The sequence below is a fragment of the Capsicum annuum genome, chromosome 10 (assembly GCF_002878395.1).
Source record: "Capsicum annuum cultivar UCD-10X-F1 chromosome 10, UCD10Xv1.1, whole genome shotgun sequence".
Classification (NCBI taxonomy): Eukaryota; Viridiplantae; Streptophyta; class Magnoliopsida; order Solanales; family Solanaceae; genus Capsicum; species Capsicum annuum.
The window spans coordinates 182,552,786-182,572,262 of NC_061120.1; the positions used below are offsets into that span (position 1 = coordinate 182,552,786).

Sequence of the window (19,477 nt, forward strand, 5' to 3'; positions counted from 1 at the left end):
ATGGTGTTCATTGACATTCAAAAGGCCCACAACAAAGTCCAACGAAAGTTCTTTGGAGATGCCTGGAGGCTAGAGGTGTATCGATGACTGATATTAAGGCGAAAAAAACATATATGATGGAACTAAGGTGGAGGTTAGGAAGGAAGGAGGAGAATCTAAATATTTTCCTTTGTAGAAATGGGGTTGCACCAGGAATCAATTTTTAATCTTTTCCTCTTTGTCGTAGTAATGGATGTATTGACGCGGTGTATCCAAAATGAAGTGTCCTTGTGTATGTTATTTATAGATGACATAATTTTGATTGATGAGACGCGTAGCAGCGTAAATGATAGATTGAAAATATGGGGACAAACTCTGGAAGCGAAAAGACTTAAGTTGAGCAGGACCAAAATAGAGTATCTGGAGTTGAATTTCAATGAGTAATTGCATGAGGACAGCATAGAAGGGCATCTAAAAACACTGGCTCTCCCCAAGAGTGATTATTTTAAATATTTTGGCTCTATTATCCAGGGTAGTTGGGTCATAAACGGTGATGTCACTAATCTTTTTGGTGCGGCATGGATAAAACAGAGGCTTGCTTCAAGAGTCTTGTGTGATAAAAAGATACCATCAAAACTAAAGGTAAGTTTTATAGAGTGATGGTTAGACCGGCATTGTTATATGGGACGGAGTGTTGGTCAGTCAAAAATTTTCATGTTCAGAAAATGCATGTCGTCGAAGATGAGGATGTTGAGATGGATGTGTGGACATACTAGGTGTGATAGAATCTGGAATGAGGTTATTTAAGATAAGGTGGGAGTGGCCTCCGTGGTGGATAAGATGAGGCAAACGAGATTGAGATGGTTTGGACATGTGACGAAGCGAGGTTCAGAAACTACAATGAAGAGATGTGAGAGGTTGGATATAGTAGGTACGAAAAGGGGTAGAGGTAGGCCGAAAAAGTATTGGGATGAGGTGATTAAATAGGGCATGATGCATATATTTAGGTTACCTAGGATATGACCTTAGATAGGGGAATGTAGAGAACGTGTATTAATGTAAAAGGTAAGTCGGATAGGAGTGTTGTAGTGCACCATAGTATGTTAGCTTTAAGGTTTAGTCGTAGATATCTATCATTGTTGTTGTCTATTGTGTTTCAATTATCGCATTATTTTATGGCTGATTATTATTTTTCTGGTAGATTTTATGATGTTCCCTTGTTAGTTGTCATATTTTCTTTATCGTTTTCCTTTTTTTGTACCTGAATTTGCTACACTTGAGCCGAGGGTCTTTCGAAAATAGTCTCTCAACCTCATCGAGGTAGTGGGAAAGTCTCATATACTTTACCTTCCCCACACCTCACATGTGAAATTTTACCGGATATGTTGTTCTACATTTATACTTAAAAGCCTACTGTACCTTTTAATAGCCCTCAATTCTCAAAAGATATCTAATAAATGGGGATAACTTCAATTCTATTGTGTGTATAACCATTCCATAAAAGGTTTGCTCAATAATTCCGCCATATTATTCACGGTAGAATGCAAATTTTCATCAATCAACTTTCCTCTTCTATGAAAGAAATTATACAAGGTATCAACCAAATTGGTAATGTTTTCTCGTTTTGTTTCCCAATCTATGAAGCAATTCTGAGATTCTTGCCAAAATTCTCTTTTACTAGTCACCAGTTGCCCTTCAATGTATACATATGTATGCTACAACTTCAAATCTCATCGTTTTTTATTTAATCAATCGCAGAAAGAGAATCTTTTGATTAAGGCGCAAATTATATTGTACTCCCTCTATGCACTCTTTCTTGACCTCTATATTAAAAATAAATAACCACTTTTAGTTCTCCAATTATATTTATTTACACTTGCTTAAAGAATATACCAAGGAAAATATGAAAAAGTAATAATGAAAGGAGAGAGTAGTCACTACAGGAGCATACATGTAAAAGCTTTTGTTAATTTGCAGATTTAATGTTTCAGGATCGATTATATTGTAGAATCACTCTAGTACACGTATGGGAAACTAGTTAATAAAGTACACCACCATCAAACAAGTTCAAGGAAAAAATAAATAGCATCCTTGGACACAAAATTGTTCATAGGCTGTGAAAAATTTATCGTCGACCTCTTCCTCTTCCTCTGCCCATTCCACGACCTCTTGCTCCTCTCCCCTGCCCTCTGGAACCCGACCAGTGAAAACCTGATCTATCAGGCTTCAGTTTCAATGACTGGACCCCTCGTCTCCTTTCAGTTCGTGTTTCCTTTTCTCCTTCATCTTCCACATACTTGGCCGAGCTCCTGGCGAAAAAGGAAACTTCTCTCGAACCTCCAGGACCAACCTTGATATTGCTCATATCATGAGAAGCTCTATCATTTGGCAAAGCTGCAACCCTTTCACCTAGTGAAAGAGCATCCTCCTTTGCAAGTGAACAATGGTTTGAGAATGCTTCTTTATGCCTCTCATCCTTGATTTCATACATTCTGAAATTTTGAAGTACAGTGAGACATACAGCTATATTCACAAATTGTATAAAACCATGCAAAAACTTGTCTATGCAAGAGGTTAACACGTCCATTATCATGAGTCTTAACTGTTATTTCTTGAACGTCACTTATAGGCAAGGTGCATAACAACTTGGTCTAAATGTGGCATGAATTAAAAGGGCATTTGTTGACTTCTTACCTCGGAACTCTGGACTTCTTTCTAGAATTTTTTTCATTTACTTGTTCATCTTCTGATGATTGTGTTGCTGCAGATGCATCAGAATCACTATGCTCCTCACCATCCATCACAGGCTCAAAATGTTCCTCCACTAAAGATGGTTGCTTTAAGGAAGGCATAGGATGCAATGCCCGATACTCATGGGAATTTTCATCAATTTCAAAGTCCTATAGGAAAACCAAAATACATCAAAAAGTTGAAGTTGGGATCTTGCAGAAGATTTTTTTTTTTCCAAATAAAGAGTGGAGTGGAGTGGAGTGGAGTGGTTACTTAACATCAGGAAGTGAATATGATTCCTAGTAAATAATTTGTATACCTCATTTTCAATGATGCGCTTGAAACGTTCATCTTTCAGATTGTCAATGGTCAGTCCTCTCTTCTTCTTTGATGTCTTCTTCGCATCAATGCCATCAACATTCTCCTTTAAGTTCTCAGCTTCTTCATTCTCGAGAAGTTCTCCATACAGACCACGGTTAACTTTGGGAAGCTTCCTCTTATTCTGCAAAGGATACAGAATGTAAGATATTCTGGAAAAAGTTGGAAATTTTCTTTTGAGTGAGTCATACATGTGGAGTTTTAGTTAAGAAGGAAACTTGTCTACCCCTTTTCATTCAGTTCAAAAAGCACACAAGTTTGATTGCAGTGAATGTAAAAGTAAATTTCACAACCATGAGCAGAAACGACTATTGATATACTTGTAGTGCCTAATAGACAGACACGTAACAGCCATCTGATTTTGAATCTTTAACAATATGAAGCACAAAGGATAATCTTTATAATCTTCTGCTAACACAATCTTCAAGACTAAAACTCAAAATTCTCTGGCATCCGGTATTTTACTCGATGCCAGCTGATTGACATACGAATTATCATGGCAACTTCAAAGATAATAACTAGAGCACAAGAAAATCCCACAACATAGCACAAAAGAATCCATACCCTAAACCTGCACTTAACTTGTCTCTCTTACAAAGATGGCTGGTGAATGTGACCACGTCATTAGGACTTCTACTGTTAAATTTTTCCGTTAGAAGAATTTCCACTAATACAGGCAAGAAAATACATTATAAATTTAGGTCACCAAATTATTCAGACTCCTATTGAATGATCCACAAGTCCTGAATCTTGGCCAGACTACCTGCGTCCAAATCCAGATGCCTCTCAAACTTTTAAGCTGCTGTTTCTTTTTTTTTCCTTTTTCTTTATTCGGCAAAAGTTGCTCTTAATATCTCTTATTTAAAGTAAAAAGTTACAAGCCCATTAGATCATAGAACTAGTCTTTTCTTTTCTTCCCAAATATACTGAATCCTCCCAATCCCCAACCTCACCCACCCCCCTCAGCTGTTATGGCCTGTGCCCGTCTTCAAACCAGAAGGCCTATCTCATCCTAACAATGACTTTTTCTCTCGTCTCTCTTCCCAGTTCCAGTCATTGCGTCAACTCCTTCCATTATGTTTACTGTTAGCTCTCAGATTCAGCCATCATTTCCTGTTTTTATTTTCTTTTAATACATCACAAAGGGAAGGGGTGGAGAACACATGGTGGGAATTTGAGCTCCACCAAGTTCACTAAGTAAGCTATACCCAATCCCAGAGCCAGTCATCCTCAAGGAAACATGACTCAACTGTACATAATCTTTACGAACTTCGAGGACGCTGAGTCACAATACCTTACCTTTTCTTTCTCAGGGGTCCTGGGTCAACCAGTGGAAGTCTATATTTTTCTCGGCAGGGTTTTCAAGATTTACTCCAACTTTTAGCTGAATTTAGGTGATGCAAGCCTATCCCGGATTTTAAGTTAATGAGTGTGGAGTACCAATACACCCATGAGTTTTCGTGACATTGGGTGTGCATAATACTAATTTTTTGAAGTTTTTTTCAGCTATATGCTTAAGGAAGTGGGCCCTTGCACCGGCTGTGATAAGCTACATTCCTCGTGAGTAAACAATATAATTTCAACTCAAAACCAAGCTGAACTAAGAGTAATAAGGTAAGCCTGGTTTCTATCACAGAGAAACTGAAAATCCCCTTTACGGAACTAACTGATAACCCAAGCAACAAACACTCTTCGGTTTTCAATCTCCAGCTTCGGATAAAATCAGACCATAGTTCAAAAAGGAGACTGTTCAGTTTTTAATAACAGCTGAAGGATCAAGCAAAAGGCCCGAGCACTAGAACTCCTACTCAGGTTTCTTTGTTTTTTCCTTTTCAATTGGGGATTGGGGAGCTGGGATAAGAGAAGGTGGATGAAGGGGGTCAGTGAAAAGCACGGCAAGCCCAAGGCCTCCAAAGTTTTTCCCTTTTCATTTTGTTGACTGAATTAGCAGTTTCAGCTTCTCCTTGGGGATACCAACAGGCCCCTACACCACTTTCCACTTAAATACCAGATTTGGTTCAACAATCAAGTACCACATATAAGACTTTTTTTTTAACTTGGTAACTTTGAGTACCAAATATAAGACTTGAGACGTGTGCTCAACCCTTTTTCTCTTTATTCCTTTTTAAAGGCCCATGCTGCAACAGAAAGTTATTTTACCATGCACCAAGAATCTCTGTTCAAGATGGACACACTCCTGCCAAAAGATGCATGGCCCACAACATAAAAATTATCGACTTGAAGGAATATCAAACAGGTTAAAGATGCAACATCGCTAGACCACCATCATATGCATGAGCAGGCTAAATTTAGCTTTTAATGTCTAACAGCTGGTACAAATAACATGAAACTGTATTCTTACACATTCATTGTAATCTGTTGTTATTACTGGAAAATCTTCGGAAAGGAAAATACCCAAAGGCCAAAATAATAAATTGAAAGGAAGGACAAGAAAAGTGTTTCACTTGATGCTAGTGCAGAAAAAGATATGGGACATATGCACTTGCAACAAAAGAAAGAAGTCAACCCCACACACTATGGAACTAACCGTTATACGACTATCACGTCCTTTATCCAATTTTTCCTTCTTCCGCTGCTCTATATACTCATCATAAGCAAATGGATTCAATGCTGCTTGTGCCTGGAAGAGCAAAGCACAACATGCACATAAGTTCAATCACAAAGTCTGTCATTTAAAGTTTTAGACAAAATAATTCTGACTGTCACCTTTTTATACAGCCGATAATCGATGAAGTAACCATGCATATAAGCTCTTAGAAGGTTGGTTCCAATCAAATTGGTCAAATTCAACTTTTCCAGATCTTCCTTTGTCAAAAATTTATAATCATCATAAATAGTTGTTTGGGGTTGCTCCTCAAGCTCTTCCTGCAAATAAATCAAATTAGAATCAGCATCTTATCTGGCATGAAAAGATGAAAAACAAGGAGCACAATCACACCGTCAGGTTTTCAAGGTAAGAACACCACTTGGGTGCAGGTCCCAAAGAAGGTATGAAATATGAAGGTATTTGACTGAAGTCCAGAGCCAACAACATCAATCCACTGCCAGTGAATGCACACAAATCGTTGATTCTTCCACCCGTCGGTTCAATGCTTGTCATGCCTTCTCCCTGTAAAAGTTTCCAGGACCAAAAGTGAAACATAGATTAAACTAAGTTCAGAAATGTAAGCAACTATTCTGGGTGATGTCTATTTAGTGTTCCACCACCTCAAGGGGGAACATTATTGTCGAACTATTGCAGATAGCAACAAATATTAATTGTGTGGTATCCTGATGCAGGTTAAAAGGGGCACAAAAGCAGATTAATGAACATAGCATTCTTTTGATTGTGATAATCCACCAAAGAGATCTACTGTTATACCTTCCTTTATCTATTGTTTTACTATTTTCCCAGCATAAGTATTCTATTATCAGTATCTTATTCTACTATCAGTGTCTTCTCAAGTTACATAGCACTTAAAAAGTCCCTAGGTCACTAATTCGTCAAAAAACCATATCAACCCAATTTATAGGTTAGATCTAACGAAATATGAGCTCTACAAACCGTTTCAAACTTCTAGTGCATCAAAGGAGGGCCATTTGGCCCAAGAAGAACAAAATCATGTCAAGAGAACAATGTCGTCTCAGTATAAGTAGGACTGCTCAAGGGAAACTTGAAGTTCGACAGATTTTGCAGATTAGAACAACTGATTGTAATGAATATGCTAACTTATATACCAACAAACATTTTTCATAAAAAGAATTTTAGCCTTTTGGCACATCCTATCCGTTTTCTTTCTTTATTTTGGGCCTTTGTCATATCCTTCCCATTCTCTTTCTTTCTTTCTTTCTTTCCTTTTACACTTTCCTTCTTTTTCCTTTTTTCATTTATCTGCAAGACACCCTTGCACCTTGAATATAAACCTTATACACATACCAGCAACCTGTTGTTTCCTTGGCTGAATCAATCCATTACTTACTTCACACAAAGCAAAACATAGCAGAAAAGACAAAGGCTAAAGTATCAACCATCGAGTATTGCAATCTTGTTCAAACATATAAACACAATAAACTGAATAATCTTGTGTCAAATAGCAAAATACTAATTTAAATGACAAATATCATTAAAGAGGATCAGAGACTTGCATACCGTCTCAGGGTCCCAAACTCTAACAATGTGGTTGTCAGCAGTTATTAACTTTGTTCGCTCAGTGTTAAGCGTTTTATGCCACTTAATGTTCAGTATCGGGCTGCCATACCTACATAATATTGTCACAATGCATATAAGCAATAGAGAACAAGAATCACTTTAAATGGAAAAGTTGGCCAAAGTAACTCACATATGATCCTTTATCCGCATAGGTTTAGAAGATCGCAAATCATAAATCAGAACCTGCACATTACAAGATACTGTTAAACATCTTGATCACAGAAGACACAAAAACTACTACTCAGTTCCAGACAAGTTAGGGTTGGTTAGACAAATCCTCATTTACCATGGTTCTCCGTTCAAAATCATTTTGAGACCAACATTATAAATAAGAAGAGATTCTGAGTTTTTATCAGAATCCCTACTCTGAGAATGAGTAAGAGACTCAATGCTAACTTTGATGATGTTGCCAGTATATCAAGAGAAGACAGTGAGCTGCTAGAGAATGTATTCGAGGAAGAAGAAGTACATGTTGTGATTCAGCCATGTGAACCAGACAAAGCACCAGGCCCTGATGGACTTATTATGGAATTCTCTCCAAAGTCATGGGACTTCATTAAACCAGAGGTAATGGGAGCCATCAACCATTTCCACCAGCAGTGCTACATGGTCAAATTTTGCAATGCCTCTTTCCGTTGCACTGATTCCCAAACGAAAGGGTGTTGTTGAGCTTAGAGACTTTAGAACTATAAGTCTCATGGGTAGTGTGTACAAGATGCTAGCAAGCTTTTAGCAGAAAGGTTGAATTTTGTAATAAGGAAACTAGTCTATAATCACCCGAATGCCTTCATCAAGCATAGGACAATTACCGATGCAGCATTAATTGACAATGGGCAATGAGATCTAGACTGGAGATCCAAAGTGCTGAGCCTGGTAGCATGTGAAAACTGAACAAAGAGAGGCTTTTGGTCAGCTCAGTTGGTATCATCTATTATCCATCCCAAGGAAGATGGGAGGACTAAGTTTTCTATCACAGCAGTGATGGGAGGACTAAGTTTTCTATCACAGCAGTGATGTATTCAGTGATTGTCAATGCACGGCCCGTGGGATTCTTCTCCCCACAGGGTGATCCACTTTTACCATTTCTATTTATTTCAGCCATGGAAGGTCATAATAAAGGGCTCGAAAAGGCTAGGCAAATGGACTTGATCCAGGGTTTCAGTGTTGGCTCAAATTCTAGGATCACAGTCGAAGTCACACCTGTTGTATATTGATGGTACCTTAATTTATCCACTGGCAGACATATCACAAGTGCACTACTAGAACCTCACTTGCCCTCAAATGACAAGATTTCTGTCACGAATAAACCCAGTTTTCAGCTAACTTGATCGGTGATGACCAAGCAACACTCTTATGTAGAGGGATTAATAAAAGCACTTCCTCTTTTCATTTTCTATTCTCTGTTTCTACGTGAATCGAAAAACAGAACAAAAATATTAAAAATCTCTCTTATTCATTCCCTTCTCGTGGTGTAACAACTCTTCAAGTCAATCATGTCTTATACTTCAAAAAACACCAGTAAGCCAACTTTGTGGGGCATCCCTTATCTAATATTGTGACACCTCTTTTTGGTAAGTTGTCGAAGACAATCCCTTCAATTTACTATCGTGAGAAAGAACATCTGCAATTATTTTCACATTGAAGATACAATCCTTTAAAGTATGATATGTTTTTTAATCACACGTGGTAAGTTTATGTGCAAGGAGAGGCGTGAGGATGTGGATCACCTCCTCCTACATTGTGGGCTTACCATGCGATTATGGTACAATATGTTTAGATGATTTCAAACTCCTTGGGTAATGCCAAGAACTGTGAAAGATCTGATGCTGAGTTGGAAGAGCGGCAGAAGGAGGAGGAGATGCAGGGCTTTGAATATGGTTCCGATATCGTTAATGACTTAATGTGGGTAGTTTGGAGAGATAGAGATAGAAGAGCTTATGAAGGTGTAGAGTCGAGTTTCTTGCAATTGAGTAGTAGTCTCCGCTCTCTTATTTTCTTTTGGTGTAAACAGAAAGTTCCTTCTTGCTTGGCTTCATATTTTGTAGAGTTCTGATCTTTTGGTAACCTATGAATACGTCCGATTTGATCATGTTTATGAATGAAAATACTTCTACTTAGATTCAAAAAAAAAAAGTTTAAGGTAGTCATATATCAAGATTGTTTAAAGTGCTCTTCCCTACTTAGTTTAATGTCAATTTCATACTACACGGACTAAAATATACTTTTCTTACTGCATAAGTTTGCTCGTGGTACAGGTCATCTTAATTTCCAACTTGTCGATGCTAAATAATTAAGACAAATAAAGAATTTTTATAATCAAAATGTAGGTAAATTGTCGACCTCCTAAGATTAATTAAGAACTAGAAATTTAGTGTACTCTATATAGTTTCAAGTAAAACAACAAAAAAGACCAAACTCCAAAATGACAACAGAAATGATTTTTCCAAGCAAAACATGAGATGCAACATTCACCATAATCATCACAAAGTTTGTCAAATCCTCTAAACTGCATTCCTTCTATCATACCTTTCCATCACTACTTCCAACAGCCATGAGGTAACCTCCATCTCCCTCGAACTCTATTGCAGTAACCTCCTGCAATTTATGCATATCGTTAGCAATCACTTAAAAAAATCTGACTTTTCAACTACTAAAGCAGAAACTACCTGGTCCCCATCCCCAGCAGGTGCAACAGCATTTACCCTGCCAACTGAAGATCTTGCTCTCATGTCAAAGCATTCGAGTGCACCATCCTCCCCTCCACAAGCAACTAATCCATGGACCTTGCTAAAGTGCAGAAGAACAGATACCAAAAGATTACAGAACGAACAGCCAGACTGAAGGCATAGCAACAACAACAACAAAAAACCCAGTATATTCCCACATAGTGGGGTCTAGGGAGGGTAGAATGTACGCAATCCATACCACTACATCCGAAGAAGTAGAGAGGTTGTTTCCGATAGACCCCCGGCTCAAGAAAAGGACCGAGACCGTGTTCAAATATCGCAAGCATACAACATGCTAAAATAACAACGATACAACAACCTCAAATAAGTACATGAACCAACAAAAGCCCCCCCCTTCCCCCAACCCTAGCCCTACCAACCAAGCTACACGAAACTCTCCTAACTCCAGCCTATGACTTAACCACATCCCTTAGCCCTCTACCCTAACACTCTTCCTCCAAAACTTCCTATCAAGGGTCATGTCCTCAGTGAGCCGTAATTGCTCCATGTCACGTCTAATTACTTTTGTCCAATATTTCTTCGGTCTACCCCTACCCCGCTTGAAACCATCCAAGGCCAACCTCTCACACCTACGAACTGGAGCATCCGTGCCCCTTCTCATCACATGCTCAAACCATCTCAACCTCCCTTCCCGAATTTTATCCTCCACCGACGCCACTCCCACCTTGTCCCGAATAGCCTCATTCCTAACCCTGTCAACCCTCATTATACCGCACGTCCAACGCAACATCCTTATTTCCGTCACCTTCAACTTCTGGACGTGAGAGTTCTTAACCGGCCAGCACTCCGCGCCATACAACATAGCCGGCCGGACTGCAACTCTGTAGAATTTGCCTTTAAACTTGAGAGGCACCTTCTTATCGCAAAGGATTCCCGAGGCGAGCCGCCATTTCAACCAACCTGCCCCAATACGGTGAGAGACTCCTCGTCAATCTCTCCATTCCCCTGAATCATAGACCCAAGGTACTTAAAACTATCTCTCTTACACACCACCTGAGACTCCAACTTCACTACCACCTCGTCCTCTTGCCTCGTGTCACTAAACTTGCACTCCAAGTACTCCGTCTTTGTCCAACTCAACCTGAAACCTTTAGTTTCCAGGGTTTGTCTGCAAACCTTCAACTTATCATTAACACCTCGACACGACTCATCAATCAAGACTACATCATCCGCAAAAAGCATACACCATAGAACCTCACATTGAATACTCCTTGTCAACACATCCATAACCACGGCGAATAAAAACGGACTAAGAGTCGATCCTTGGTGCAATCCAGTCAGGACCAAAAAATGGTCAAAATCTCCTCCCACAGTCCTTACCTGAGTCTTCGCCCCCTCGTACATGTCCCTAATCGAACGAATGTACGCCATAGGGACCCCCCTCACTTCCAAGCATCTCCAAAGAACCTCCTTAGGGACTTTGTCATACGCCTTTTCCAAGTCAATAAACACCATGTGAAGATCCCTCTTCCTCTCTCTATACCGCTCAACCAGTCTCCGCACTAGGTGAATTGCCTCAGTCGTCAAGCGAACAGGCATAAAACCAAACTGATTTTCCGAGATAGACACTATCCTCCTCAACCTCCGCTCCATCACCCGCTCCCAAATCTTCATCATGTGACTCAACAACTTAATACCTCGGTAGTTGTTGTAACTTTGAATATCACCCTTGTTCTTATAAAGAGGAATCATCGTGCTCCATCACTACGCCTCGGGCATCTTAGCGGACTTGAAAATGTTGTTAAATAAGTCAGTCAACCACCTCAACCCCGTCCCGCTAGCCAACCTCCAAAAATCCACCGGAATCTCATCAGGCCCCATCGCCCTGCCTCTTCGCATCTTGCGAATAGCCTCACTAACCTCCTCCACCTTAAAACGTCGACAAAAACCGAAATCACAAAATTCTTCGGTGTGCTCCAACTCCCCTAATATAATGTCTCTGTCCCCCTCATCATTCAGGAGCTTATGAAAATACGACTGCCATCTTTTCTTAATAAGAGCGTCATCTATCAAAACTTTGTCATCCTCTCCGTTAATGCACTTAACCTGGTTCAGATCCCGACCCTTACGCTTCCTGGCTTTTGCAAGCCTAAACAGCCTCTTCTCCCCACCCTTCTCCTCAAGTCCCTCATACAATCTCTCAAACACATAGCAAAGATTAAAAAAAGCTAAAAAGATATTAAAAAAAAAAATTAATAATAAAGGGGAGAAATGGATTTAAAAACACCAGTAAGGTAAGGAAAGTAAGATCAGTTTCTAACCTCCGTGAAACCACATTAAGTGCTGGGGATCGTGTGCGCAGTGAGGAAAGGAAGCGTCCCTGTTAATTGAATATGATAACCTCAGTAAACCATACAAGCAAAACATTAACACTAAAAGGGGGGAGAGCCTTAAACAATTTCCAACTTTTCAGGATAACAAATTCAACATCAACTTTAGGCCATACAAGTTAGGACTCTGCACATATCTAATCTTTTATTTTTCATTTACCTTTTGAAAATGCAGCAGATAATAATTAACACCCTGAAACTCCATTTACCTGTGGCATCAATTGCAAAGAAATCTAGGTGAATTCAAATGTATACATTCTTTCTTCCCCTCTTCTGTTTTAGGATAACGTAAAAAGCTTTACTCAGATAACTCCAGCACCAAGACATCGCTGAATATTACAACTTTTTTTACAACTGGTGAATTGTTATAATGGAGCTCGATTTTGCAAAAGATTCAATAAAGCACTTAGTGTTTCCTCATCATACATATCAACAAGATTGAACCAACATATAGCTCCATTCTTCTAGCTGAACATCAAATCTCTCAAGGATTTTTGTGATGAAGTGTCTATTTTGAAGCCCTGGGGTTTAAGAGACAAATTCTCAATCATTTGAAACATCCTTTATACTCTGATCATTTAGAAAATCCAACTCTGACCAGCAATTGGTCTTATAGCCGTATAGTATCTATAAGTTTCATTAGAAAAGAACCATTTTCTTTTTGATGGGTAATTAATATATAATAGACAGTACTTGCACAAAGCTTCTTTTGGCATACGACATCTATATAAGATTTTTCCAATTGTTCACAATTATTTATCTAATAAAAAAAACTACACTTAGCCAGTGCAAATAATTACAATTTGAGCAAATCAGCTGTTGCATCTAAAATATCATCTATATCTAGTACAAACTAGTTTACACCAAAAACGATCAATAAAATGCATCCAACTATTAGGCAATGCATGTTTCTCCTTTTGCCTTCAAAAGAGCCGCTTTAAATCAATCCTAGCCCAAAGTATGGAACACACTGACCTCTCTTTGAATGTCCCACGTAAATTCTATTTGAATGTACCACAAACCACCACCAGTGAAAAACTATAGAATTTGTTATATGAAAATGAAATTTAATCTCAACGCCTATGATCTACTGAAGTCATAATGGAAGATAGACCCTTCCAATGACTCCGCAAACTTACCACTGCATAAATTAAAGCTCATTCAAAAGAGCCTTTACACAAGATAAAGCAATCGCAGGTGGTTTTTAGCATAAATGTTTTAGCTGAATTATCCACATAACAAATTTCTCTTCTTTTTTTCCCTACAAAGGTTTTTTTACCTTATGTCTCACTTTTTCACCATAAATTATGTTTCCTGATGATCATCAGTGCTATTAAAAGCGAAAAGCGCAAAAAAAATTCATAGGTCCGTTGGAGTTTTAAACTCAAATAAAGTGTGGGCTTAAGTGCAAAAACGCGCATAATTATATGGACAGCGAGAATGAAACAAAAAATTACGATAAAGTGAAATATCAATTTTCTAGTGTTGCTTCTTCAGGAGACGCTCATTAGCAAGGAAAAGTAACTTAGAGCCTTTATGAAGACACTGAAGCGCACATTAAGCAAGGTGAAACACTCAACATTCTTTGCTCTTCGCTTCCAGGCTTAAGAAGTGCATTTGACACTACTGATTATCATCTGAAAAATTGCTGAAATTTATTCAAATATCCTTTCCTTCAATTAGGACCAAAAAGATTAATAATGACAATTGACAAAGTTAAAATCTACACAATTATACAGTAGAAAACAACCCAAGCATGATGCCACCTACCAATAGCGAGAAGTTGGAAATAGGAACAAAATTTTGTGTTCATTGACTCAAGTCAATGTCAATATAGGTGCACATACTACTCAAGTGTGTTGTAGAGAAACCGACACCATTACAAGTTCAGAAAGAATTTTGAGACAATTGATAATTTTCTTGATAACCGAGAAAATTTAATAATTTTGTTGATAAATTTGCCACTTCCCTGTTAATTCATTGAAATAAATGACTGAATCAAATACTTAAACTAAGGAGGACTTAGCAAAAACTTCTATATTTAAGCAAGCAAGAGGCAAGAGAAAAACCTGCTCCAAATTTATTCTGTAGAGATCTGATGATGAGGCAGCACAAAGCAAATCACAAGACCAGCAATCATATACAATATCCCTTCCCATCCTAAATAAACAAGAGAACATATAAGTAATCTTAACCTAGCATTTACAAATGATACAGTTCATACAGAAAACAAGTAACAGTAAATTTCAGAAACAGAGAGGAAAGGGCCATGAAATGCCTACTGAAATGCACTATAGCTGGGACTCTGATATTTCACCATCGAGAGTAACTTTCTTCTTTTTAATCACTAAGAAGATTTCTAGTGATAATAACACCTGGAATAAACTTTCTTCCAAAACCTAGCAGTATAAATGAGGAGTTTCGGGATTAACTGAATTTCTCTGAAGGACACAATTTTTTATGGCTTTAAATCACTGAAGACCTTTCTTTATTTGGAAATTATTAAAGATACATTCGTAGATTATATCTATCCTCTAATTCAGTTCAGTGTTATCTAAGATTTCAAATCGGATAGGTTTAGCTGCTGAATAGCATATCTAGAACACTAGAAGGTTCAGCATAGTGCAAGTGTAAGTACGCTAGAGGAAACAAACAGTCCTTCTGGCAGCTCAATGTTTTGTCTGATATACTTGATAGTTAGCATACATTGTTTTCTAAATCTTGAATTTCATCAGTATAATAAGATGCAGACAGCATATGGATCAGCACATAAAGAAAAAAAAATGTAAGTGTTAACCTTGGAATCCGCAACTTGTAGTGACTTCCATATTTTGCATGAAGGCAAACAGAACGATCAGCACAGAGAAATGCTATTTTTGAGTAGTCATCACCCAAGACCTACAAATGATATCAACCATGAAATATATCAGTACAGATTTGCCACACTAATTAGAGAAGAAATATGTGACAGAACGTGTTTCCGTGTTTGTAGCCTCTGGAAAGAAAAAATAAAACAGGGAACAAGCAGAAACATTTACTATTGAAGCACCAAAAATCAGAAAAAGCCAAAAGAGTAAAAGCACTGCTCATAAAAATAAGTAATACTAATAAAAATCAATTCTGTCATTTTGAGTGGTGTGGAAAGTGTGCAGCCTTCGAAGAGAGAGAGTGGGAAAGCAGTCTGTACTTGAAAGTTAACAATCTCTGACACCAAATGCCTTTCAAACTTCAATGCCAGCTCCCGCAGCTCATACACTTTAACTTGTGGTGGGTAAATACCTGGAAATTAATGTTGTCATCAGCTGATACAAAATAGAGGAAATACCAGGCCAGCTGAAAGAATCTATTCATAAAATACATGTCAACAGGAGTCTTTTAGTTTGTTATGGATTTGTATGCCAGCAGAAAACATAGAGAAAATCTGGTGTCAAAGAACCTAATTTATCAAATGATATGGGCCAAATGGAGCGACATTAACAGTGTTGAACTGATGATTCATATAGTTGACCTATCTTGAGATTGAGACATAGCTGTTGTTGTGGTACTCATCTAATACATGTCTCAGATGAATAGAGCAGAACAATGACACAACGGTAACTGTTTACTTCCCCGTGTATGAATTTTTTATACAAGAAAGCTGTTTGTCAGGTAAACATGAAAAAGTCTCAACCAACACAGGAAAAAAGATGAATCTCAATGCTTCAACAACCAATAAAATGGACCAATATGTTTTTACTCCAATCTGTCCTAGATCGAAAAACAATAGTCACATATTGAGTTGCATAGAAATAACTGCATTTAAACAGCACAGAAGGATAAATATGCATGAATATCACGTTCAATAGTAACACTGCATAGTGGTGCCTTTCTGTAACTCAGAAATAGTTTCTTCTTAATAACCTAGGGAGAGATCATTCAACAAAAGCTTAATATTCAAGGAAACAAAAGTTCCCCAGTATATCAATTGATGATACAAAAGAAATAAGGGTGTCTCAAACTGTAGAAAATCACCTGAGGCGATGAGATACTCCCCGTCGGGAGTCACTTTAATTCTTGTTGTTGCAGTTTCAAATCTCAAATCTTGAATCAGATCCACTCTTTGCATATAACCTGCCAAAAGAGAGAAAATATTTTTCATAACATAACCATAATATCCTACAATACCACATGTGTAAATGGAGCGACATGGATCTAGGATTCATATAGCCAGCCTGAACTACACAAGTTATCCAATTCGATTATCCATCCCATCCATTCATATAGAGGAACTCCTTAAAGATGTTCATCAACAAACTAATCCAAGAAAATGGAGAGGTCAGCAATGATATTACAACTCGTATTTGGATCTGGCCAGATGAAATGGATGCTCGCATCGGTGTCTTGTGTGATAAGAATGTGTCACCGAGACTTAAAGGTAAATTATATAAAGTGGTTGTCCAACGCAGACCAACTCTATTATATAGAGTGTGGAGTGTTGTCCGGTCAGGAACTCGCACATCCAGGAGATGCAAGTAGCGGAAATAGGGATGTTGAGATGGATGTCGAGCTTATCAAGAGAGAGAGGATTAGGAATGAAGATATCCAGGATAAGGTGGGAATGACCTCGTGGTGGACAAGATGAGGGAGGCAAGAATTAGATGATTCGGACATGTGAAGAGGAGATGCTCAAACGCCAAATGAGGAGGTGTGAGAGGTTGGCTATGGTGAGCATGAGGAGAGGTAGAGGCAGACCGAAGAAGTATACGAGATAGGTGATTAGACAAGTCACGGCTTACTGGCAGCTCACTGAGGACATGACACTGGATAGAAGCTTACGAAGGCCAAGAATTAGGGTAGAAGTTCAGTAAATAGTTGAGTGTTGTCTAGTTCACCTTAACAACACTATTATTATTACACTCCCACTATCTAATTCTTCGATTTTATTATTATCTATATTCCTTTTCCTTCTTCACTACTATTTCCTTTCAGTACTTGATTTTGATATGCTTTACTTGAGCTGAGGGTCTATCGGAAACAACCTCTCTACCTTCACAAAGTAGGGGCAAGGTTGAATCTATAGTGTATAGTGTATTTTTTTTTATAAACATATAGTGTATAGTGGATTTTTTACTACAAAGGCTGGAAAATTTACATTTGTGAACATATTGATATAACATGATTTTACTGAATAATAATATCAAATTAAATCTATAGATGCATATAGTTCAAAAGAAAAATAAGGAAGTACAAAGGTAATAAAAGAAAATCAATCATCACACACAACCATATGAAATAACGACAAGGTATCTAAAAAGCACATTCACAAAGATCACTACCCAATTGAAAAACAATCTATAGTACAATTCCAGAATTTCTTCTTTTTACTTTAAAAATTGAAACTTTCTTTTCCGGACATAACGATACTGCTATATTTCACCAACTGTTACTCCAAAAGAAGAAGAAAAAAGTAAAGCAGGATGGTGATGCATACTTGGATCTTTACGAAGGGCTCTGAGCTTCTTAGGAGGAAGCCATGTAGCCACAGAGCGATGTTGCCCAGCAACAGTATACATCTTCACTCCATTTATAGCTGTGGACTTCAAGTTCCCCCCTTGGTACGCCATTGGAAATCAATTGCCAGACAAAGTAATGCCCTTTTCCTAAAAGTAATAAATACACGTCAGAGGCAGTGATGGGGTGCCAGAGGAACGTCTAGTCATTTAGATTTTCACAAAAGTGATACTCCCTCCATTTCAATTCATTTGTACTACTTTCCTTTTTAGTCCATTTCAAAAAAAAATGCATCTTTACTTTTTTGACAACTCTTTAATTTCAAATTTCTACACGAAATGTTTAAGACCACAAGATTAAACGACATTTTAACACATTCCACGCATCTTTAGTTTAAGACCACAAAGTCAAGAATGGACCTTGGGCCTAACTCAACCTCAAAAGCTAGGTCAAGAGGTGAGGATTACCCAAGTCCATATAAGCAAACCACTAGTCCATTCCCCAACCAATGTGGGACTTTTACCCACTCTAACACGCAAGATTTCAAAGTCATTCTTTATTTTCTTAAACTCCGTGACAAGTTAAAACCAAACAAACAAATTCACATGGAAGAAGTGTTCACTTCTACCAAAACTTCCAGCTATTACAATAGGAACCCAATAAGAACATATATTACCTTGTTAAAACAGACAGGATGAATATAACAATGACAGTTACTAAGCTGGGATTTTAAACAAGTGAACAAATACATAAGTGAGTGCTAATTACACTATTTTCAGCTAATAAACATCAATTTAGGTTCAAAAAACCTCATTTAACGTCTTTTTTATCCCAAAAAAATAAAGTTTCAAACTTCACCCTTGAAACATCCTGGTAATTCAATTGGCCCTTCTTCTAAAAGTAAAAGGAAGGTCTTAGTCATTTAAATTTTAACAAAAATGATTGTTTACTCATTTAAAACTAGGATTTCTATCAAAAATTTGTAGCTATTACAATAGAAATCAACTTAGTACATATATTAGTTGCTAAGCTAGGATTTTAAACAAGTGAATAAATATATAAATTAGTGCTAATTACACTATTTTCAGCTAATAAACATCAATTTTGGTTTAAAAAACTCCTTTTCATGTCCTTTTTTTATCAAAAAAAAAAAAAAAAAAGCAAAAGTCAAAGAGGCACAGTTTTCAAACTTCACCTTAAAACTTAAGGAGTATCACTGGTTCCAGTCCGTAGCGGCACGGCGAAAGTGTTAGTTAGAAGTGCTAGTTACCACATACAGTATTATTATTGCCGCCAGAAATTTGCTAGGATTTTAAGGCGGCTTAGTTGTTATTTTGACAGGGAAGAGGAAAGGGTTTCAGCAGAAAAAAAGTTAGTAAAGAAAATGACAAAAGAAGATCTCATGTATTTAAGTAGGTCTAAATTAGTCCCTTAAGTTTACTTTCAGCTGCTTTAGACCTATGACACTTCTATTTAGGAGAAAAGAAATAACATAAACATACATTAACTTATCATATTTATACAAATTTTCATTTTTATAAAGTAATTATAAAAATTTAAATGACTTATGTATCTTCGTTGGATGTATCGGAAGCTAATTATTATCTCGACAG

At 37.6% G+C, this 19,477-nt stretch overlaps 1 protein-coding gene across 1 annotated transcript; it reads right to left on the minus strand.

Annotated features, from left to right (window-relative positions):
• Positions 1–1,927: 1,927 nt before the first annotated feature.
• Positions 1,928–19,245, minus strand: LOC107843416 (nucleolar protein 10). The gene is made up of 17 exons (XM_016687706.2): positions 19,060–19,245; positions 17,845–18,013; positions 16,386–16,484; positions 15,562–15,653; positions 15,172–15,272; positions 14,444–14,534; positions 12,306–12,364; positions 9,964–10,084; positions 9,824–9,892; positions 7,428–7,480; positions 7,238–7,346; positions 6,047–6,217; positions 5,815–5,973; positions 5,636–5,728; positions 3,029–3,211; positions 2,674–2,879; positions 1,928–2,471 (listed from the first exon to the last, which is right to left on the minus strand). Exons 2-17 carry the CDS (start codon positions 17,975–17,977, stop codon positions 2,105–2,107), a joined length of 2,106 nt encoding a protein of 701 aa, XP_016543192.1. The 5' UTR covers positions 17,978–18,013; positions 19,060–19,245; the 3' UTR covers positions 1,928–2,104.
• Between the last annotated feature and the right edge of the window lie 232 nt (positions 19,246–19,477).

Coding starts and splice junctions, on each gene's coding strand:
- LOC107843416 (XM_016687706.2), bottom strand. CDS start 17,977: ATGGCGTACCAAGGGGGGAACTTGAAGTCCACAGCTATAAATGGAGTG. Junction 14,535..15,171: donor TACAAGTTGCGGATTCCAAG/GTTAACACTTAC, acceptor TTGTTTATTTAG/GATGGGAAGGGATATTGTAT. Junction 5,729..5,814: donor ATTATCGGCTGTATAAAAAG/GTGACAGTCAGA, acceptor TTGCTCTTCCAG/GCACAAGCAGCATTGAATCC.